This window comes from Excalfactoria chinensis, chromosome 4, assembly GCF_039878825.1.
Source record: "Excalfactoria chinensis isolate bCotChi1 chromosome 4, bCotChi1.hap2, whole genome shotgun sequence".
NCBI lineage: Eukaryota > Metazoa > Chordata > Aves > Galliformes > Phasianidae > Excalfactoria > Excalfactoria chinensis.
In genome coordinates this window covers 49,428,781-49,452,990 of record NC_092828.1, presented here as the reverse complement: position 1 = coordinate 49,452,990, position 24,210 = coordinate 49,428,781, and the positions used below count along the sequence as shown (strand labels likewise).

Here is a 24,210-nt window from a genome sequence, read left to right as displayed (position 1 = left end):
CATACATCAAATCACTTTTCACATATTTTTGTAGTAATTGCCCACTTTTCCAGACACTTGGCAACTCAGGCAGCCTAATGTCTGCAAACTAACTGCACACAGATTCATCTCACATGTGCAGCAGGTCCAACATATCATGTGCGCTACCCATGCTTAATTTATCCATCTGGGACTGTCCCAGATTTAAGATAAAAATCTAGCAAACCTAAAGCAGCCTGTTTTGTAATTTACAACTGGAGCTGTGATGCAACCATGAAATGGTTTTACAGCATGAGAGCATCTTGCAGCTTCGGGAGAACTGTAAGGCCCTGTTCAGCTTATCCTGGCCAGGGAAGAAGTCCAGGACTGCGTGCCAGCAGCAATGCCAACTTACACTCTAGGAATGGTAGAAAATGGTGGGCAGCTGTGCAGCTGCTGATCAAGCCTTCACCTGCAGTTCTATTGTAGGATCTGGAAAGCATAGATCTCTATTTTACAGTGGGCCAAGAGTATAACAAAAACAAGAACAACAACCCCCCCCCCCCCCTCCCCAGCTAATAACACAAGCAGACTGGTGATATACTTCACAGCGTTTAGAATAAGGTTTGAAATTCTGTAATGCGTTTAAGAACACATTTGCTTTTTCGCCCTCCAGCCCAGCAGCAAGGAGCCCCGGCTTCCACGTGCCAGATTTACTCACTTTGCCACTCAGCACTCCCACTCTCCGCGGCTGCACACAAACAGCGAGACTATGCCAGAGCTAGGCTGGACCCCGCTGCTCCCTTTCAACTCGCAGTGAGAAACAGAGGGCCGTTCCGAAGCGGCTTAGCCATAGCCCCGTGCCAACGCTTGCTAGAGACCAGACGCCACCCGCGCTGCCGCAGCACGAAAGCGAGCACACAGGCCCCGACAAGGAGGGATCTCCGCCCGGCCTGGCATCTCCGCAGCGGCTCCCCCCTCCCACCGCCTCGCTCCGCCGCGGGCCCGGCATGCCCCGCGCGGGGCTCGGCAGCCCGTCGCCATGGCAACGCGTGGCCGCGGTCCGCCGGGCCCGGTCCGTCAGGGGTCCCCACACTGAGCCATGCCATCAGCTGACAAGCAGAGCTTACACACCAAGAAGCAATATCCACCTCGTTTGAAGAAACTAACTCTACCTTCGCACCAAGCACGTTCTCTGCATCTTTCAACCACAACTAGGGCCGGCGTTTTGCCTCACACCCACAGCCCCAGGCTTGCAGGCACACCAGACCTGAGACAGCTCAAAACATAAAATACAATGAAGGTTTTTGTTGATTGGCTTCTTTGGGGCTAGGATTGTAAGGCTTTACTGCTTGGGTTTTTCAATTTTTGCTTAAAACAACAACAACAAAAAACTGGATAAGGCAGGCCTCTATCCGATTCTCCATCACAATGCCATCATTCCCACCTGAAGCACAGGCATACCAGGCTCTTGGTGCTCCAAGAGACAAAACACCACAAAAATCCCTTTGTGCACCACATGATGGACCACACTCTGGAGACAGGGCAGGTGATGCCAGCCAGGTGCTTCCAGAAGTGAACCTAAGCAGCTGTGGCAAACAACTCGCCCTTGCCGACAGAAGACAAAACACTTAAGTGACTTTAACATAACGCTACTTCACAATTGGTCTTTAGGTTTAATCATGAAAACAAAATTATTCTATGGGTGCCATTAAGGAAGGCTCTACACTTATTTACACATTCTGCTTGTCTAAAAAGATGTCACCATCTAAATAGACTGTTGGAAAAGGAATGGTTTTTGCACAAGAATGGTGAAATGACCAGCCACCATATCTTGAACAGATGCAGGAGTTTCTATCTTTCAAACATGCTTTGTAAAAACAGAAACCAGCAAACAAAACCCAAAGCTGTAGAGCTAATCAGAAAGTTGCAACAACATCCTCAGCTGCTTTTACTTCTGCTTATAAAGTGTTGACTATACAGGCTTGTAGGCAAGCAGGAGATTTTATTTCCTGAGCCAAATCACAGGCTAGCAAAGGTGCCCTGCTGTGGATCCAAGAGAGGAATGTGAGTTTTGCTCTCAATTTGGGTCAAAGGCTTTCTTTCAAGTATAAACAGTCATCTTGGTTTTTTAGGGCTGGTCAGCCTTACAGTCCACTAGAATCAACAATCAACCACACAAGGCTGGGGGATACTTAAGAGAAAGCAAAAGCAGGGATTATGTCAGAGTAACTTGGTGTTTAAGACATGGCTGATGCAAGCTCTAGTGCAATAGTGAAGGTCGGCAGTGTGCTGTGGTCAAGAATCAGCACAATGACTTCATCCTCCTTCAGCACTCAGACAAAAGGAGAGAAGCTGAGAAGGGACAAGCAGCCAATTAACCACTGATTCAGCCTGAAATTCAATGTTCTTCCCTTTATGAGCTCACTCATCATTTGAATCCCTTATGCAAGCAGCATAAATGCTTTCGTTCCAGTAGCTGACATGCAACCCATTAAAGGAGTTGGCTAACTTGAAAGAAGTGGAATTTTTCTGCTTGAGCAAGGGAAAAATAAAAAATAAAAAATAAAAAATCAAGAAAGTAACATGGCAGGGTCATTATCAACACTGAAAAGCAACTACCACCATTCAAGCTGGCATAAGAACTGCTATACGGCACCAGAAGAGCTAGGTAGGATCTCCTCTGCCCCGCAATTACACACCAAAAACGTCCACCTAATTTTCTTTCTTACACTGATTTCCCACAGAATTGCTTTGACTCCCACTTGTCATTAATACTTGAGACCCTTAAATGCTGGCAGTCTTCTCCATCAACACAACTGAAATGCATCACTTTCTCCACAATTCAGGTATGAAGAAATGGTTCCTTACAGGGAAACATCTGCAGTCTTGCATTTTGCAAGATCTGGAAGAAAGCATGTCCTGCCCCAAGGAGTTCACAGCCTACTTCAGAGAGAGCCAGTGTGTTTCAGATTGAATCTATGAGGCCATTCAAGCATGAGATCATTTCCTCCGTGTGATCTTTAGCTTTACATACTTATCAATTGCTGCTATTTAAGCAGCTCATTTGGGGTGGCGGGGGGGAAGAGGGAGGAAAAGGGGCTCTTCATGATTGTATCAGTTTTGGTTTTTGGCCTTGGGACCAACCATAAACCTTTAGTTAATAAACATTTATGATTCCCTTTGTCCTCAAGTAGAGGAGAAGGAACCTGGCAAACAAGAGAGGACAAGATGAATAGTGATAGCTTCCAGCAAAACCAGCAACTGCTCAACCAAATTGCACAATCCATAAAAGAAATGCCACAACTGTTAGCTTAAGGATAATAAACCTACAACTGAACTTCATAAATTCTATTGGCACCTCTTGTTTGTATTCAAAGAAAATAATTAAATACGTGTTTACATATTTCTGAAATATCTGAATGATGAGCAAACAAATCAATCGTAGCAAGAAACAAACATGAGGGCTGGCACTGACCAGCAGTAGCTCCAGCAGGAGATGCACAAACAGCAAACCTCAGCTCTGCCAGCCTCCAAGAAAAGATTCATCAAGATCATCTCATCATCAAGATTCTCTCAAGTACACCAGGAAACAGCTTTGATTCAAAAGCAAGGGGAGGTAAGGATGATGTAAAACACCTCTACAGTTTTTCAATGCCATGACATGATGGAAATGTGCCTTGGGCCGGCATTATGCTACCCCTATGGAGTAACTCCCCAGCCATTCAAATTTTTTTTGCTGCATCGAACATAGTGGTGCAGAACTCCACTGCTTACATTACCAGAGCTGACTATGCTAGAGTTTGCACTGCCCCGCATGTACAAAATGAAATCATACTTATACCTTGTAGCATGCAGTGCATTGGAGTCATAAGCATGGCTATTCTAGACCTTATTTATTTAATTAATTAAAATAAATCTAAGCTTCTGGAAAACCCTGCTGAACAGTTTAAGCAAAATGGTTCCTCCCATGCCGGAAATCTTCCATTTACAAGAGACAGATAGGGTTAAACAGCCAATAGATAAACATACACCTCCTTGAAACACTCACATGAGGGGCATACATTAGAAATGATATATTCCTGTCTGTGCTTAAAATCCTGCTAGCAAACTAGGTGCTTTTAACAGGTCCATCTGGCAGCAGATCCAGTATAAACAGAACTAGACTCTCCTCAACAGCTGCATACCCAAAATCAGTTTTAAATCCACTGTTCAGACAAGCGAGGCCCTGTCTTAAGTGAAAGTAAGAGACAACAGCACATGGCCAATGCAGGTACGGGGAACCATGGCCTACGGCCCTGTAGCCACCAGATGTAAGAACTTCTCAGTCACTATGACACTGCACTGTCATATGGTCACCCACAACAAAAACTGACTGACACGGTCACCCCCTGACAGCAAGTCCACACGACAGCTGGAATTTTCAAAGGAGTTTAACAATGCTCACTAAATTCTATCTGGGTTTAGTACCATCGGGACTGGTTTTATTGAGACAGCAACCTCTGCAAGAGCTCCCTGGAGTGGGCAAGCATTGTTTCTCATACCCAGTAGACCATCAGGACTTGAACCAAGGAAGGACACATAGATGGAATAAACAAGGATAAAAGTAGCAAGCACACATTCCAAGAACATGCTTAAAAATAGTGCTGTTTTGTCAGAGACAGCATGTACCCAGCTTCACCAGTAGTACCAAGGATCTGTTAAAATAACATCTCCAGCAAAAAGTGAGCTCCCTAAGGAATATGGTATATTAGACATCAGAAAGCAATCATTCTCAGGGAAAATAACATGCAGAGAAAGAAGGCAGAACACTGCATTTCTCCACTACTGCTGAGAATCTCCCCAAAACACAGAAGATTACAGGCAGTCAGAACGAATGGCTTCACATGAACAACACCCACCGAAATGAAAATGTATCAAAAAGTTAGACTGATTATATGAAATACTAATTTGAGAGAGGGAGGAATACTTCCTGTTACTGTGTTGCTAAACGAAGTATTTCTTTCTCTCTCTTCACCTTAGTTTGTTCTGAAAGGCAGCACTAGGTAGAGCAATATTAGAAACATTTAAGCAGTCAAATATGAAATAAAGCAGCCTGTTCCTGATGGAATTAAGCATTTCATCTGATTTCAAACTACTGTTTGGGGGATTTTCTTCCACATGAAATTTGACTACTTCGGAGCTCTGTTTCAAATCAGAAAACAATTTCCTTTAAATCTTGAAAACCTCTACAAAATAGAGCTTCTGTCTACTAGTCAACCATATGTAAGACTCAAGTTTTACAACACGACTTTCAACATATGTCCTAACAAGAATATCCAGTATCATATATTTCCTCATGCGAAACTTGAGAATCTTTACATATTACTTGCAAAATGAAAACTTTCATTCAGACTGAGCAAGACCTGAAGTTGAAGTGTTTTCACTGCCTTCTTCTGTATCTCACTCCTTGTTCTGTTAGTTTATCTTGCAAATGCAATACTTGACTGGCTTGCATGTGTTTATAAATATGCATGTACGGCTCAGAGTAGAAAAGCAGCAACACCATTACATCAGTCTGAACACCTGCACCATGGTGACTGAAGCGGGGAAGGCTGCCTGTTGTTTTCCTTTCTTGTTAACATCTAACTTCCTAGCTTTACAAACTAAATACTTCTTAGCCTCTAACGGGAAACACGCTGGCTGGAGATGCAGGTCTTTAAGAGAACAAAATAAAAATAAAAAAGGGAAAATATCTAACAAGTATACATATAAATCTTATAATGCCATTTGCCCCAAGTGCCCATTTGTGTGGGAAATATTTAAACTGTTCCATTAAAAAATCTACAGTCCTAAGGGAACTTTAAGAGTTCTACACAAAACATTTTCATGCAGATTGAAGGCATTAAGTACTTTATGCATGCAATAAAAAAGGTTGGAAGAAATGTTTCAAAAAGTAAGCAGGAATATTTCATGTACGAGACAGAGATCTCCTATGTCACATTTGTAGAGAAAACAAACTGAAAAGAAATCAAAAAGAAACAGTTTTTAAACTAAAGTATAGACTATTTTCCAAAGACTTAGTCAGCAGTATCTAATGTAAACAACTGCTTAAATCATTTTTCTTCTAATTTAAAGCCCAAGCCTTAGAAAAAACAGACCTATTTTGCATGGCAGAAGCTTACCACTCTTTACGCTAAGCTATCTGTTAAGGCACATCTGACAGGAAGGATCCAAGAAAGACAGAGCTGGAGAAGCCCCTCAACACGTGCCACCCAGAAACCATCTTGTTTCAGCAAACAGAAAATTCAGCCGGGATATGAGATGAAGATTGCTAACTGTGACAACGGTGCCATACGGCACAGCCTTCCAGCAGAAGCAGTCGGGGCAAAATCCCTGACTGGCTTCAAAATGGATCCAGAGCCATTTATTTGGGTGAAAGTTTCTAACTCATTTGCAGCAGCAAGAAACGGGACTCAACAGCCCCAAAATCTCGTTCCTTCAGATTCAGTAGCTGACCCTACTAGAAGGCAGCTGTGGGAAAGGCATTAGCTGGAGAGGGATCTGAATACCTGGAAGACAGACTACAAAGGAAAAAGCATTAAGACAAACCCCTGAGGGACAGCAGGATTGCTTTGGAAATGTTTATTTTTAATTTCAAATCTTGATTTTGAATTGATAAAGAGAAGCCCCGAGCAAAGCAACCGGAATGGCAATAGTCTGGAACATGATTTCATCTTCCCCACCTCATGAATCGCCTATCAAGCCGGGAGGATACCATAAAGCTTAGCAGCCTGGGCTTGCTGCTGAAAGAACACAAATCCACCAAAGAATGTGGAGCTAGCAGGGTTTGTCTGGTAAGGCCAGGATATGCTGCAAAGAAGTGGGTTAAGCAATTTGAGTGAATGAGGCAGGAGGCTCAGGAGTAGACAGCTTGCTCCTGGGAATAGGAGCTGGATTGTCAAACCAAGTGATCCTGCAGGAGGGACAGACAGCCCTCATTTAGTCCTCCTACCATCTCTTGCATTGGAGCCCAGATCCTCGCTAGCTTCATTTACTATCAATTATCCATTACTAACACAAAACAAGAAAGTCCTATGACATTCTCACTGCCTCTCACGACGATGAGCACCTAACACCAGCATAATTCAATGGAAATCAATGATGGATAGTGTCCCACAAAATGAGGTAGACATACCACAGGGAATATCCCCATGCCTCTGTTGTACTGGATGCATCACTCTTGTAACAGTCAGGGCTATTCATTAACCAGTTATTAGCTGAAAAAAATAAAATGTCTGTTAAAAAGCAGCACCAACTTTTAGAAAGTGCAATTCTACTAAGACACAGCAAAATTTTAAGAGGAAAAAAAAAATCTAGCTAAAAACCTCACCCCAAACTTCTACTTTAAATAACTGGACCTCATATCTTGCAGAGAGCTGCCAAAAAATCCAGGCAAATTCTGAGTGTGTTAAGAAAATGATACATTTTCAGGAATAGCACAGACAAAGCTATGCTGCCTGTTCAGAAGAGAAGTTCTCAACCTGAAAGTTAACGTTGTGCTCCCTTCTATTTACAAACCCAAAGGATGCCCACTGAACCGCATAGGTGAAAGTCGTATTTTAAATGTGTTCCTAATTATGCCTGGAACAAGAGGGCTGCTTTAGGAGTCATTCACACAAACTATTTCCATTTGTTAAAGCCATTATCCTGATTCTCTGACTACTTCCCCTGCACCCCCTTGAGGAGAAGGAAAAAAAACAACAGAGAACAATTTAAATGTACTGATGTGACAAATACCAGACTCCAAAACAGAGATTTAAATGTACTTGAACAATGCACTTGAAACTCTCATCCCAATACCTTACCTCTTCACATGAACTTCCCGAGCTCATTCAAAATATAAGCACATGAAATTTGCAGACACAGGAAGAACTATCTAGCCCTCATAAGAAGATAACAAATCACAATGTTAACTTATTGCTTTCAAGACAGCTCTCAATAGTTGCTTCAGTGATCTTGATTTCAGCCCTGTCCCAGTCCTGGCATATTCTGCTCCAGAACACACAGAGAGATCAGAAAAGGTTCGCTTAAGATTCACAAAGAAGATAAACGGTACAGCGGAGAGAAGTACTCGCTGTCATGTCTGAAAGGTCAGGAAGAAGGCACAAGAAGGTTTGGGGAGGGCTCTGACAGGAGAGAGCAAAGGAGCAGAACATCAGTTTTTAAATTCCTGAGAGATCAATGTAAAGTATTAGTTAAATGGATATGTGTTTTATTTTTTTGAGATTTATGCTGTAAGAAGACTAGAAAGATCTGAAAGAGAAAGTGAGGGAGGGGTATCTCTACTAAGAAGGTTCCCAACAGATGCTAATGTCATCCTTTATGAAGCAATGCCATTTGCAGAAGAAAATTTCCAGAAAATGCTTTACCTCCAAGCAAACCTGAACAAGACTATCATAAGGAGGAGACCTAAAAGCAAGAAAACAAAACCAGCAGAACAGTCCAGCTGGCTACCCAGATCAGAGAGACAAAACTAACCACTCTTCACTTGACTGCTGTGTGGTCATTGGTCAAGCCAAAGCTTGATCACTGTATCCTTCCCAGCTCTTACCAGGTCTTTGCAGGGCCCCAGCAGATGCTCTCCTGTAGGATACTGCTTTGACCATTCATTCCTGCAGTGCCTGCTCTCACTTCTGCACAGCTGAACCCACACTGTTAGCAGCAGGGCAGACCTCACTCTGCACACCAAAAGATCCCCAGAAGAATACACCTGACTTCTCCTAAGCCTAGAATACAAGGATAGCAAGAACTGTGATTCCAATAGATGTTCTCCAGTGATGCACATGACCAGCAGTGAAGGAACAGCACATCATGGCAGAAGCCCTAGGCTATCCCTCACTGCTAAACAGGCTGAGCATCCTGAACACATTTTCCACACATCTATTTGAACACAGACCTGACTCGCAGGCTCTGGGCAAGGCAGCATCACATGTGGGGTGGAACCCACAGACTTCAAATGCTACTCTGTGCTTCCAGTCATGAGACAAACAAGTGGAGAGAGGAGCGATTCCTATGCAGATGATCACAGAAGGCAGCATACCCTGCAGGCAGCAGCTCCCTGCTTTCAGCCCCATGATCTGCTATCCAGTACAGATTCCCAAGAACTTGCTCTCTTAGTTGTCTCTCTTCACTCTCAGGATGTAATTAAGGTTCAAAGAAAGAAAGAAGGGGAACCAGCTCTGTGTCAGCGATTAGTTCAACATCCTGTTGAACGAATCCAATATCCACCTGTAATATCTCCCAGTCTTGGCATGTATCACCTGAGAACTCTTCCTGAAGAATCATTTTATGAGACCCTAGGTATATTAATTTTCCAGTGATTGCCTCAATGAGTTAGCAACCTCCTCCATTTCTGGGAATATATTAAGTTACACAGGGAACAAATAACATCTCCTGTGAATATACAGCCAGGTACTGTACACCCACAAGCCCCATCTTTCTCATACCAGGCCCTGTATCCCCCACATATGAGGACTACAAGCTCAGCTAGAACTGAGAAATTCCTTTTCCCCATGCACTAGGACATCCTTCATTTTATACATTTAAAGCAAAATACAGCAGCGAGAATGACCTCAAGAGCCTTATTTTATTTATTTTTTTAATTCAGCTTGTTAGCAAATCAGGATACTTTGACAGACTACGGGTGTCAGTAGGCAAAGTAATAGGGAAGCAGGCAGGCAATTCCCAGTTTTGCTTTAAGCCCTCCCAGTGTCTTGGAAAGACAGAGAGATAAACATTAAGCCACAGGAATAAGGTGACCTGAAAGCTAAAAAGAAGAATACACCCTTGCTGCCGACAGGACCATGTCTATACCAACAAAATTTTACTCTGTTTACATATTTACCCTCAGATACAGACAGGTTCCCACTACTGGACAATGGTTGTAAGACAGAACATTAAAAATGACTCCTACTTCTTTTAGTATTTTTTCAAACAAAACCCAATTCACTTAAAGAATCATTTCTGGATGTTTTTAACTCAGCTATTTTGCATGTAACTATGAGGATATGAAAGAACGGCTCTGCTGGAAAAACAAAACAAAACAAAAAAGTTCCCAGACAATGATTTATTACACACTCCTCAAATTCCAAAGTGAAGTCTCTCTTGCAAACTGTAGCTAGAAATCTGAGTTGTTCTTTGGTGCACTTTTATTTCTCTGACAGAATTTACTGGAAGTATCAAATGTAGAAAAAATGTTTCACTCTGCTCATATGTTTCACCCCTTTTCTCTTGTCCTCTGAGGACACTGTTTAGATCCTAGGTCTTCAAGGCATTTCCTATACATTATTGTCCATGCCCAGAACAATGGTACTGCTTAGGCGCAATTGCAAGGCAAATAAACACTAATGATAAGAGTAAATCAGTCTATTCTCAGTTGCACACCAACACCACACACACAAATTGTGGTGAAGTCTTCTTGCTTGCAGAGCCAAGATCTGAATTTCTGGTTGTGGCAGGTCACTGTCAATAGAGGGAGAGAGATGGGTTGGGTTGGACGGGGATTGAAAGGAAGAGTCAAGTCTAAGACTTACCCAGCAGAGGTCAGGCTAAATCTAATTTTTTCCATCGTGAGTTCTAAGAAGTTGTCTCTTTAGGTCTTTTTTTTTCCATGCCACTTCTCTTCAGAATCAACCGACCAGAATTTTTACAGTGTGATGGATACCTACAAGTTACTGTGAAAAGTTTTTAAAAGAACAAAGGCTCAAGTTTGTTGGCCAAAGTAGTCCCCAAAAAGACGGAGACAAAACAAAGTATCTGTCTCATTATTTGAAGGCCTTGGTACTGCCCTTGGGCAAATACGTTCATGTATTAATTCAGCAAAATAATAAGAGTTTGTTGTAGAAGTGTCAATAAAACATTATGCTTGATCTCCAAGAGTATTTGAACTCAAGTTTGCCCAAAAAATTATGCATTCTAAATACTTGTAAAGATACATGCTGATAAGTATTTGTAATGAAAACATTCATGGGAGAATCATGAACGTTCTTAGTCTGTCAGTTGTCCACAGAACCAAAGCAATAGCATCACATACGTGAGTTATCCCACAGCTCAACACGCAAGAGACATATGGAAAACACTTAAAGGAAGACAGAGACAGAAGAAAATAAGCCTGTAGTGCGCTCGTACACATGGTGAAAAAAGAAAAATCTATATAGGCTCCCACTGCTTTCACCAGAAAATGTGAAAACAGTACAAAAATCAATCAAAGCAGATACAGAGTTCAGCACTACAGTACGCCATGCTGAAATGAACAACATGATAGAAAATGAAAAAGTACAGAAAAATAAGAAGACAAAAACTGCAGAATCATAAACAGGAGCATGTGCACATCTATGAAATGTATAACTGCAAGTAAAAGTGTAGCACTTATTGAACAAACTTTCCTCCCAGTTGGATGTGTGAGGTCCTGCATAGGCAAGAAAGACTTTGGCACAGGTAAGATGCTTGGTACCATTCCTTATGACAGCTTATACCAGACTATTGAAGGCAAAAGTCACTAGGCCTTGAATACTGTTTAAATCAAGAGGTTAGGCACATCATGCAACACTTAGAATGGCAAGCTAAAATGCCGCATTTCACAGAAGGCATCAGAGCTGTTATGCAGCCACTCCCTTGGTACCTAAGGAAGAAAAGCACTTTAACTGTAACTTGGGCAGAGCTGCATTGCAGAAGGCTGTCTGACCTTTGTTTAAAAGGTATACACTTAACATCCATGCATTTTACTGTTGCAGGGCAGACATCTAGCACATCAGGTTACCCTCTCCTTGCTGCTCGCACAGGGAATACCAAGCCTACTGAAGGCAACTCCAAGCCCCTTTGGGCTCCCTGCACCTTGACTAGAACTGCCAAGGATTTGATTACAGCCATATCCCTCAAGGACCATTCTCTGTCACACACCTTAAGGAGCCGCCACTGTTCTTCTCACTCCACATTATGTGGCCAAATCCAGACTAAATGTTCCTAATGACAGAACTTAAAGCACAACTAGATCTGTTTCACAACGTACACTAGTACTTACACCTTGACTGAAGGCTGCTTTCAAGCGCTGGCTTTGCACACAGTTGAAAAGAAAACAACCCACTCTCAGGGAAACATAATACAGAGTTCCAAAATCAGTGCTATATTTCTATAGTGATACAATTTTCTGCATTCCTACAGCACACTCACAAACTATTCCGCTCTGAATAAGAATGAAAAAAACTTGGTAATGTAAAAGATACTGCAAGGATGCCAGAAACAGTCACCTTCTAAACATCCCTCACACTGTATGCAGCTTCTTGAGGAGGCAATTTCTACAGGGATGGAAATGATCACATATGAAATCCTAGAGAAATAGCCAGAAATATTACATTTATTCATCCAGCAACAGTCTGAAATGAGGATGAAATTAAGTTCAAAATGAGCTGTGACATGAACAGTAGAGACTGCCATTTCCCCTTAAATACCTTTTCTGCCAAGCAAGAATCAATTACAGTGATTGAAAAAGCTGGGGCATCCTCCTATGTAACGTGAAAACCATCTACTAAAACTTGGGATACAGTCAAAAGGAAGACACAATTTAGGACATTAAACAAGACAGACACCACTACTGCTCCTCCAGACACAGCCCATTCATGCAGGCATTCAGCAGACAATTTTGCTTCTGTGGTATGCCAGCCACCCTTGTTCCATCTCCCAGCTAGTGATTAATCACTCTTCAGCAGAGCAATTCATCCAGACCTTGGAAACAGTAAGACACTGTGGGAATCTTATGTTTCTGAGTGCTTTCCTCAACCAGTGAAAATACAAGGAGTAAAGCCACATGGAACCTCTATATTGTATTTCTGGTTGCTGAAATGAAAATGCTGTTTCTGCCTAATGAAAGGTAACCAAGACCTTGTCCCAGAGAGAGGGAAAGAAAAAAGCGTCTTCATATTAGCCACTTAGTTGCCACTCAATACTTACCCCTTCCCATGTCCATGCGAAAGTTTTCTGTGAAATTTCCTTCCATGGACATGAAGTGCTTTTGAAACCAAACACAGAACAAACATGTCATACAAGCAGCACTGTATTCTGTGGTGAAGTGTGCTCAGCCCCAGCTGTGCTTTGCCAGCCATGGAGCTGCCTTCTTGTATTCCGCTTTTTTCAATGTTATAATCCAATGCACTGCTGCTATCACCACTTGTCTTCTTCCTCTATGTGCTCTGAGACAGCTCTTGCTAAAAACTAGCCAAAAAGTAAGCCTGATGTATATGACCAAATTACCTCACTTAACACAAAAGCAGTCATCAAGCTTGCCCCAGTAAATTGAATTTACAATAATAATAAAATAATGAGAACCATTCTCTCAGGCACATCTGAAATTGGGTGCTAACTATGATATATAGCCCTGGCTAACTGTTACAGTTCCGCTCCAGGAGGTGGACTGTACAAGATTGAAGAGCATTTTTCCCCCCTCTGCTTTGTTTAGACTTGCTATTCTTGTCAAAGGCGTCTTTTGCATGTACTACTTCCCAGCTAATTTACTTTAGTTTAGTTTTAAAGCACTATTTGTGCACAAATACTTTAATCCACTTGAGAGGAATGTCTTGTATTCACATGAGGTCAGAATATAAACTTAGAGATCTCTTCCAACCTAAATTCTCCTGCTCTCCTACTCCAGTACACAGATTGTCAACAGAATGCCAATTTCTATACTGGAAGCAGGGTCTAGTAACCAAGACCTGCATGGTTCTATTGAAAATACAGATCAGTTCTCAAGCTAAACTTCTGATGCCCATTATGCAATAGTAAATGGTGATCAATACCATGTCTCAGGTTTGCAAACTCTGACATAGCTGTATCCTGTGACACACACCATCCCCTTAGGCATGCCAATGACAGCAGCACAATTAAGCAAATGTGCAGAAACTGGACCTTAGCCCTATCACTCGTGCATATCTTTTCAACAGAATTTTTATAATGAGAACGCCATAGTCAAATCTAAGTACAGCTCCTGTTATCATTCCTAATGCATCTATAGATTCAGCTAATGATGTTACTAGGTTTGTGCATGTTTGGAATTTCCTCATTTGTTTTGCTGGCAGGACCAGAGAAGCCCAGGGCTGAGAATGGTGGAGTGATGGTGTTCTCAAGGACCACACAATAGAGCAGTGTTCCCTAAAGTAGGTTATGTGAAGGATGAGCGGAAAGGCATAAGAGGGAGGGGTGGTTGCAGAAAATATCAATGATGTCATCCTTAGGATGAGCAGATCTTTGAAAATGTATAGTAGCGATTTAGTTTCTGAGTGGGAGTCATGCTACTGAAAGTTGGGAAAATCCAGATGTATCAGAGCATTCCCCTGCACAAAAGGATGCTGTCAACCAAGTGGTTCTGGAAACGTGGACAACCTGGTTATGAAGGGCCACACGCTTTGCCTCTGTCTTAAGCCTATGCCCAGATGACCCATTTTGCACATTTCAACCAAGAATAAAGTGACCTCATTTTCAAAAGTGCTGAGCACCAGCTGTTCCTATTGTGTTCGCAAGCCTCACTATAGGTTCCCTCTTTGAAATTCTTGGCCTCAAAAGAATTTTGAGGCGACAGAGTGATTATATGTTCTTCTACTTGCCATATGCCTATTTATTTTTGTTCAACTGTATAAGTCTGAATAAGCGACTTTAAAATCCTGAAGACTCAAATTAGAACAAGTACTCCTGCCACTGGAACAGAAGTGCAGCATAAGTGAGCCATGTGACCTTCAAATAACGTTGTTTTGCACAGAAGAATAACTAGAACGAAGGACAGAGCATTTCAATCTTTATCCTTCTTAGCGAATGGCATGAGAATGGAGGAAAACTATATCACTCAACACCAGGATTGATATTACTGGGATGAAGTTTCTTTGCTACCTACTATAGAACGTTAGCTAAACTAATTTGAGATTGTTTTACTACAGTCATCAACTAGCAACTCTTACACAACAAACCCGTACTTACCTCTATGTAGTTTTACGATACATAAAAACAAAAAACACTTTCAAACAAATAATAAAACAAGCCACAACAACAGTTCAAACATCACATAAATCTGAAAGCTGTAGGCAAAACGCACAGGAAGAGATAAAAGCTTTATCAATGATATAACTCAGGATACAGCTTTTCATTGGGAGGACACTGACTTCCTGAGATGCCTGAAGAAGTTCTAGGCAGCACTTCAAGGCATCAGCAAAGTATATAAACAAAAATCTAGTCTCTTTGTGATGTAATGTTCAAAATACAACTTGTTCCCTTGGTGTGAAGCTTTGTCAGTGACATTTTGAGGGGGAAAAAAAAAAAAAAAAAAGAGATAAATCCTGCAGAAACACAGTTTATCAATCCCCCAGCACTTCATAAATTTTGGCTTCAGGGTCCCAGAGCTATTTGCCCACTCTGCGTTGTCTGGGTGCCCTCCTAAGTACCACAGTTCAGCTCCTTTCTGTCAGACTCACTCCAACTCAACTGCCAAGTGGTTTCTCTCAAGAACCAGAGATAAATAACATTTCTAAAATATCATATTGGTCCCGAGGATCCTTTGATCAGTGCCTGGAAGAGGCAAAGGTAGACAGAACTTACCACAATATATCACAATGTGGGAAAGACAGACATGGAATAATGTGTTAAGAACAACAGACCAGCATGAGCACTTAACACCAAGTTGTTGTGCTCCTTGTCTCATTGGACAGGAAGTACCTGCTTCTTTAGCTTCACCTGCCCCAGTACAGAGTAAATGACAATGATAACTTTGAATAAGTCAATATGAGAAATTCAGGAATGTCGCAATTGAAATTATAGAAACAATTCAAAAAACCACCACAACAAAAAAAAGTCACTTAAAGGCATGTGCACTTACAGACCATAAAACAACAACAACAACAAATACCTCCACTTGTTTCTTAGAGTTGATGCTTTGAGAACCATAAGAAAATGCATCCTTTCTCTGACTTCCAACACTAGCCTGCATTATTACCGAGGTTTGCTCTGTGTATAAGCCACAGAACATTTGCTAATTTCAGATGAAGGGCTGCCTGGTCTATCCCAAGAAAAGCTGTAAGTGTATTAATTTGTTCCCTAATGTCATTCCTCCATGTAAACTATAGCTGCAAAAGTAAGTGAACCGTTATTGTAAACAAGTGATGATACTGTCCTCTACAATCATAAAAGTGAAGACAAGCCACATAAGATCCTAACTTTTATGGTTTATGTATTAAAAGAAAAATACCTGTAGCATTCTAAATGTTACAGTACACATTAATTTCCTACTGGAATGCAAGCTCCAAAAGCAGTTTGTCCCTTTTTTCATTTCACAGAAGAAAAAAATAATACAATGATTAACATGGACCAAGAGAGATGTGAGTGTAACTACATTTTCTAGATCTCTAAAAAACTGTCCAAGATGTTCTTTGCAGCTCTCTGTGTTGGTTTCAGGTGGTTTTCGCAATACATACAATGCAGGAGAAGCCTGGGCACATCCAGCAAATTAGCTTAAAAAGCCCCATCCACAACAGCTTGGTCAGACAGGCTTGGTGGCCGGCCACCAGCTCCTAGCACAGGAGATTGCTGACTCCTACACCCTGCCCCTGACCAGCAGGAACAGTCTACCCACTGACATCAGGGCCCTGCAGAGCTGTGAAGACGCGACAAGAGGAAGCAAAGGACATATCCTTATATAATACTTACATGGTTGTATTACCTATAAGATTTAAAATGTATATGGCTTGTATTATTACAGACCTCCAAGAATGGCTAAGTTGAGATACATATCCTAGAAGTGAAATATAAATGCAACTATAAATATCACTTCTTTGTAACTCAACTCATTAAGATTTGGCCTTTTCCTTACAGTGTTACTTTTATATCTTCAAAGATAAAAAAGGAGTCAAGCCAAAAAATCTACCCAAAATGCTCTTTCATAAAACCAAGCTGCTTAGCATATTTCATTACCACAATGACTTCACAAACAGTGAGCAACTCCAACCTGGAAGCCACTTGGCTTTGGTGAGAGATAAGTGCCTGAGATATGAGAACTATAATTGTTCAATGTAACACGGCAGCATTTTATATAAACATTTACTAACACAGCACTTCGTACAGTTTGTTTCAGAGTTGTGAAATTCTGATGAATTTCAACTGTTTTTTGTGTCTACATTCACTTAGTATAAGGACACAAATCTAGTACTAGAGAGCATCCAAAGGAGGGCTACAAAGATGGCTGGACAGCAAGATATGTGATTGCTGAGGCCCCTCAGTTTGTTCAGCCCAGAGCAGATGAGGCTGCAGCCTGCAGCTCCTCACAGGGGACACTGACAGGACCAAAAGAACAGCACAGAGCTGCATCAGAAAAGGGTTGGGTGGGCATTAGGAAGAAGTTCTTTACCAGAGGGCAGTGCGCATGGAACATGCTGCCCATGGCGGCAGTCGTGGCCCTGAGCTGCTGGAGATCAAGGGGCATTTGGACAGTACTCTTGGACACAGGGCTTGAATTCTGGGCAGTCTGTGTGGAGCCAGGAGCTGGATTCAATGACCCTTTTGGGTGCCTTTCAACCCAGGATAGTCTGTGATTCTACAGTTCAAAGTAACAACATGACAGTTATATTCTGCTATATAGACCAAGGCCTACAGGCTTCTACAAGTCATCCAGCTAATTCCTTTCCACTGCTAAAGAGGCAAGGGGGAAATCTTAAACAGCTTGTTCCTGGAGAGCTCTGAAATTGGAATTAATCAGATTAACCTTTTACTCATAACAAAATGCTTTGAGCGTAACCTCGCACGGTATTTTTTTTTTTCAATAATATCAAGCAAATTTGGCAGAGGGGTAATCTCACATGTCTTATGTCACCACAACTTTCCGTGACCCATCACAAGATCTTCTCAGGTAAAGACCGAAGCCAAAGCTCAGCCACATAAGAAAACATCAGAGCACCCACATGGTAGAAAAGCTTTATGAAAGAAAACCACAGGAAACTAAGCTTCAGAAGACCCACAGTTCACAAAAACTTCCTGGTTTTCTTCCCTTTCATAGCTACTCGTGAGCAACTGCTTGAGGGTAACCCTGCAGCATCCACTCAGAGTAAATCATCCTTTGAATTCCAGAGTTTACTGCCCACTTCCAAACTTCACATAATTACCAGCCTTTGGTCCAACTCCCTGCCCGCCAAATTATCAGTAAAATCAAGGGGAGAGACTACCATACTGCTATGATGGCAAACGACAGCCCAGCATCACAGGAGAGAATGGTACACTCTATGACACTGCACCATAGCACGTTTTGGTTACCTACAATACAGCCACCTGAGGCTGCAGTTTTCCCCTTTCCTAACCTACATGTTTTTAACATAAGTGCCCAGAGCTCTCTCCTTCCCCTCCCTGAGCACAAAGAGCCCAGGTCCCCTGAAAGGGAGACCGCCAGTCTATGCTCATACACAGACCAGACGGGGCCCACCACTTCCACAGCAGTAACATCATTCACTTCAATGACACTACTGCAAAGATATCATAGTACCCAATATGAGTGTGAATATCCCTCTTCGAATCAGGCAACAGACAGTAAACCAACACTAACAAACAAAGGGCTAAATAGTGCTGATTTTCATTCTGAAAATGATCCTCAGTCTTTCTTCATCTTTTGAGTGTCACCAAATTTGTTGCCTGGCTCTGTCTGGAGAAACCATTCTACTGTTGTTGGCAATGGATTCAAGGACCTTGCTTTTGCACTCATTCTAAAATCAACCTGTAACAACTCAGGTAAAATCAACAGAATTGCACTCATATGCAAAGAAGAATCAGATCCTATGATTTATCAGGTCATTTTCAGTGATCCTATAACTTAGAAGTTAAGTTAAACATTGAACATTCAACCTCTGTTGTTACTTCTAGATTAGCCAGTACAGATTAAAAGTACATCATTTTTTTCAAGAGTAAAACAGTCTTTAGTTCCTGTAAGGAATATATGACACATTATTACTGTGCACTTGAATTTAAAATCCGTTGTTTTTTTTTTAATATGTAATACTAATTTCAGATTCTAAAAATCTGAAACTGGGAGTTACTGATGTCTGTTCTGCTTAACTGCACACTAGAAAGAGATGAGACTATAAACTGAAGGGAACAAAATACATCGTGAGAATCTCAGTGGCACAATGGTGGTTAACACTTCTGCAGAGCAAGCAAGAAGTGACAGATTCTAACATTCTGAGACTGAATTCTTAATTATTATTTTTTTTCATGGAATTATTTCCTAAAAATTCACCATTTTTCCAACGCTTTTACCATTCTGCATTCTATTTATTTTCTACTATTTGCATTGTTTTTCCAGTGTTTATATTTCAGTCTTGCTCGGAAAAATGTCTACAACATCAATTACAGGTACTAACAGCACACACATCTAAATTAAACACCTGCAGATGTAGGCCAAGCATAAACAGAACACAGTCAGGTTGGTATACAATACGGTCCCCTCACACAGAACATGTGAAACAGACATATACTGATGCTACAGTATAAAGACAGTATAAGGTAAAATGATTTATAACCTACATAAATGCCATTAATGCTGTGTGCTTTAGTATGTTTACACGTATATAAATGTTCACACAAACATTTAAATTTTTCCTGTTCCATGTACAGCAGCTCACTATGTGACAGGGAAAGAGTCACTGTCATCACCACTAGCCTCATCTGCACTGTACACCCGCAATCTATTTTGGACTACACATGTCTATGATGTGGGTCTGTGAACTAATGGGGCTTAGAGACACAAATTTGATATATATACAAGATCACTGTCTTAGCACCTCTGCAGAGAAATGATGGCACCTGAAAAGCTCAACACACTGGTACCATTTTCAAAGACAGCCTAATTGCCAAGCAGACAGGGTCGATTCAGATGCAAAACTAGGTAAACAGATTTTGAAACCTGCATGGTTCAATTTACCAGCTCTCAAAGACGCCGGACATTCATCTTCTGTGAAAATCAGGGCCTTTACTGAGACATCTGACATGTCGCAGCCTCATGAAGTCACAGTAGAAAAGTTATGGTCTTCACCTATCAGCTGAACAATTGCTTCTCACCTAAGATTATCTCACAAGCCAGCCAGTAATCCCAACACAAGGAAAAGCGGTGCCTCAGAGCCATGAAACGTCTGGATCCAATTCTGCAGTACTTCTCAGGACAACAGCAGTTCTGCCTGATTAATAAGTGGAAGACCTGGAAACTGGTAATGTCTTGGCACCAGATCCTACTTGCAATGTAAATTAAGAGTTGACATTTTTGGAATGTCAAGAGTTGATGTAACAAGAAGCTTCTGCTTAATGCAAGCCTTTCATCTAGGCATGTGTCACCTTCAAGATGAGACGGCTCACGATGCTCAGAACTCAGAGGGGAAGGGAAGGGAACTAAGGGAATAAAATTAATTGAAATCAGGAATAAGTGGAATCACAGAAATAATGAAGAAGTGCTCCTTTTATAACCTCACAACCTATCTTACGTAAAAAGAGAATGCGTGATGACGTGCACATTATTAGTATTCCAGTTTCAGAACTCTGGAGTTTGTGTGTGTTGTATTTGGAGAAAGAGAACTGATGTTGCCTCCCAAGTTAGCAGTCAACATGTTGATGTTCACCACCAAAATCCTCACAGCCTTCTTCACAAGTGCGGCCTTCTTGCCCTTTCAATGCTCTTTCCAGCTCTTGCACTTTGCTTTAAAAAACATCACTGTATGGCAACATACTCCCAAGTGGTTTGAGACTTTTTTCTTCCTGCTGGTCCCATGATGTAGCCTTTCTAATGCTATGCACAATGAACACATAATACATTTATTCAGAAATACAATACCCAGGTCAAATCTCCAAGCTGGATTTTCTACTAGAGACAAATGACAGCTCCTAAGGGCCACTGCATTAGATGGTTTTGCCTCAGTGTTTACAGACCTTGGTTTGATACCAATCCACAAGTAGAATCTAACAGCCAACATCAATTTGTATGCTTTAGTCCTGTTTGAAAGGTCCTATCTTATTCAACTGCCCCATTAGCTAGTGAATGAATTACAACAACACACGAAGATAAAGCTTCTTTCCTCAACTTTTTAAACTTTTACAATATTTAAAGGCATGCTACAGTGAAACACTTCATTTTACTTTCACACATTTGTGGAAGACATAAAAGAAGGGAAACCTACTAGGATGAAAAGGGATAATCATGCAAAGCTGAGTGCATGTATTGTTGCATTGCACACTCAGAACAATCAGCAACAGGACAGAAACTGAATGAGGTTATTATCTGATAGGCAGAAAAGACTTCGATCAATTATTAGCCTTTGAAATGAGCTCAGAGACACTCAAGTGAAGGAGCAATAGTTGTAATTTAAATCCAGTTAGCTAAATGACTTACATCGAAATCTAAAGGTGAGCTGAGGAAACCTACTTCTCATGGCCACAACACGGGACTCAAGCCTACTCTAGCACAACAGAAACGCATTGACACTGATTATTTTTGTACACTGACCTCATATCCGCCCTTGTTTCTGGTTAGCCTGGCCCACTTTCTCCACCTCTCCCATCTATGACCCTTATTCAAAGGCAAATTTCAATTAAAAGGGAGCATCACTCAGAAGTTGCAGCTATTCCCCCCTCAGCCTTTACAATTCCCTGATGGAAGCAAAGGATACATTCAAGAGAGACAGGTACACCTATTGTCCAGGGAAGAGTGGCAGCAGAAAGTGCACATAAGTTTCCTGCCTGAGCAGTCAAAGATTTGTTCACGTTCCCATTACAGACAGAACTGGACCCCTGTGGACTTAGCGTGCCTTTCAGTGTACGACAACTAGTGAAGATGTACAGAGACCACTTCCATGACACATAATTTTAGCAACACATAAAATGTAACAAGTAAGCTTGCATAACTGATCGCTTACTGTGCTGGATAGGGCAACACAGCAGATCGTGTATCTAACGAAAAGTTATTGTTTTTAAAATAAGCAATGCACTGTTTTGTGAAAAGCAGTAATTACAAACATGCTTTCTAATCTGAGGTTTCCAAGAGACACGTTAATACTGAGCAATGTTTCTGCAAATAAGCGGAGAATTAAATGGATCATGCCCTCATTAAATACGCCTTAACTTTCTGTTAGCCCTAAGGTGGGTAGGCAGTTGGACTTGGTTATCTCTGTAGGTCCCTTCCAACTGAGCCATACTATTGTACTGCACTCTATTATATTCTATTCTACTCTAATTCCACAAACTGAACCTAAGATTGACTCAAAGGAATATGTCTAGTAATCTTAGTAAAACAAAATGTGCAAAACATTTTATATTGAGATGGCTGCATTTCTTTCCTGAGAAGTCCTAACAAGTCGTTCGAACACTGAAACTTCACTACAGCAGATGGAAAAATGAAGAAAATATATATATTATTGAATTCTGGCGGGTTTTTATGTTTTAGTTTTTGTTTTAGGGTTATTTTTTGTTTTATTTCTTGTGTGTGTGTGAAAACATTCCAGCCAGATCCAGTCTAATGCAGAGATCTGCCGCAAACATGATTTCAAGTTTTCACTACTGAAGATGTGAGTGAACAGGCAGGAGAAAAGCCAATCTGCACTCCAGTGGTAAGATCCAGTCCCTGTGTTTGTCACCCTACCTTGAAGCTAACACAAGAGGCTGAAGGTCCCTTTGGGCACCACACTGAAATTTAGTCCACCATCTTCCCTTGCCTGGAAGATAAGCAGCCCCATTTATGGCACCAAAAGCCTTATCATGTATGGTCAGAAGTTTATCCTCTGAAATGAGGTCGCAGGTCATCAACAGGAAATTCATAGGAAATTACGGAGGAAATTAAAAGAACACAAATGGGCATGAAAAGTAGTTTATGTAATCTGGGCTCTCCCAACGCTGCTTCCTGTGTTATGATGAACTTAGCTTTCTTACTGAACTTTGCCTTTTCCAAGCCACATTAAGTAAGTATTTCTGAATTGTCTATTATACTCTCTATGCTTCAAAACATTGAGGATAAATTCACTACAAAGGGCCATTCAACTTTTCCCTTAAGCTGTGCAACTGGGAAAGAAAACGGTGGCAGAAAGAGCTGCTTTGAGACCATCGATTGTAGGTTTCTAATCCACAACCCACATGTAGGAGTGCGAAGTGCTCCACAGACATGAGGACAGTACCCACACTGAGGAACAGATTCTCACAGCGCTTCAGTTCTGGCATCTTGATCAAATAGTAATCACCATCAAGCTTGGGAACATGATGGTTAGTGTCAAGGAACCGGTTCTACTCTGGTAGATAACGCACTTTCACCCTTTCAGAATAAATTTCTGACAGTAAAACATAAGGAAGGGCAAGGGCTAAAGCTCTTCCAAGTTATCCGAGCAACTTTTAAGCAGATGTTTAACAGCAGTTACTGCTTAACCATTTCTAAGCGGCTTCAGTTGAAAGCTAAAACATGCAACGTATTGCCTAGCCACCTATACCTCTAATGGACCACAGAGACAGAAATCAGCACAAGTTTCATTTTGTCTCTGCCTGTAACGTTGGACTTCAAAGACTTTATTTTGTGGCTCAGGTTTAGGTCTACTCCATTGAAAGTAGCCATTTTTGATAGCGTAACAGCAGCCTGACCATCTAAAATAATGCAATGTATGCTTTTCTAGGGGAAAAAAAAAAAAAAAAAAAAAGATTATTTAGCAATTCTTACACTAGATCTAAGTCAGCATTTTTTCTTATGACTTTAATATCGCTTGCCCTTTTGCAACGAGATAAAAGTAGGCTCAGGAGGAGCCGCAAATAAGTTGTACCAGAACACTTCTTCCAGTCTTTCTTTTTTCAATTACAGGTTAGACGTCACGGCCCACAGTTTAGATGACGGGATGCTGACTCAACTTCAGTGCTGTGCACAGAAACATCCTACAACCTGCTATGGGTTACGCAACAGCTGTCACCCTAAAGAACCTCCCCAGAACACTGAAGAGAAACCTCTAATTTTTGGAGGATTTCCACAGTGTGCTTAGCAAAGTATTATTCTTCCATTCTTCCTACCTGATTTTACTTCTCTCTCTCTTAATTGTGTGAAGAACTTTGCGAAGATGGTAGTTTACTCTCCCGCCTACAAACAAAGCCTTATTGCCCACAGCTGATAACAGTCCCTGGCCTAAACCAAGGTAATCTACAAAATCCTCACATTTCAACTGCCTCCAACGCATATCACAATTTGCAAAG

General features: G+C 41.3%; 1 protein-coding gene across 6 annotated transcripts in view; it reads right to left on the bottom strand.

The window, feature by feature from the left end:
- STOX2 (storkhead box 2) overlaps positions 1-24,210 on the bottom strand; it is a 126,312-nt gene that overhangs the window by 33,234 nt on the left and 68,868 nt on the right. For 2 of the 6 annotated variants that reach the window (XM_072334745.1, XM_072334751.1), the window contains exon 1: positions 680-928. The exons of 3 other annotated variants lie outside the window; for them this stretch is intronic. Coding sequence is in view for 1 of the 3 variants with exons in the window: in XM_072334748.1 (XP_072190849.1) it covers positions 7,136-7,175 (40 nt within the window). In the remaining 2 variants the exon portion in view is untranslated. Of the gene's footprint in view, positions 1-679; positions 929-7,135; positions 7,210-24,210 lie in introns of those variants that run through there. One more of the 6 variants, XM_072334748.1, reaches the window with a different exon arrangement.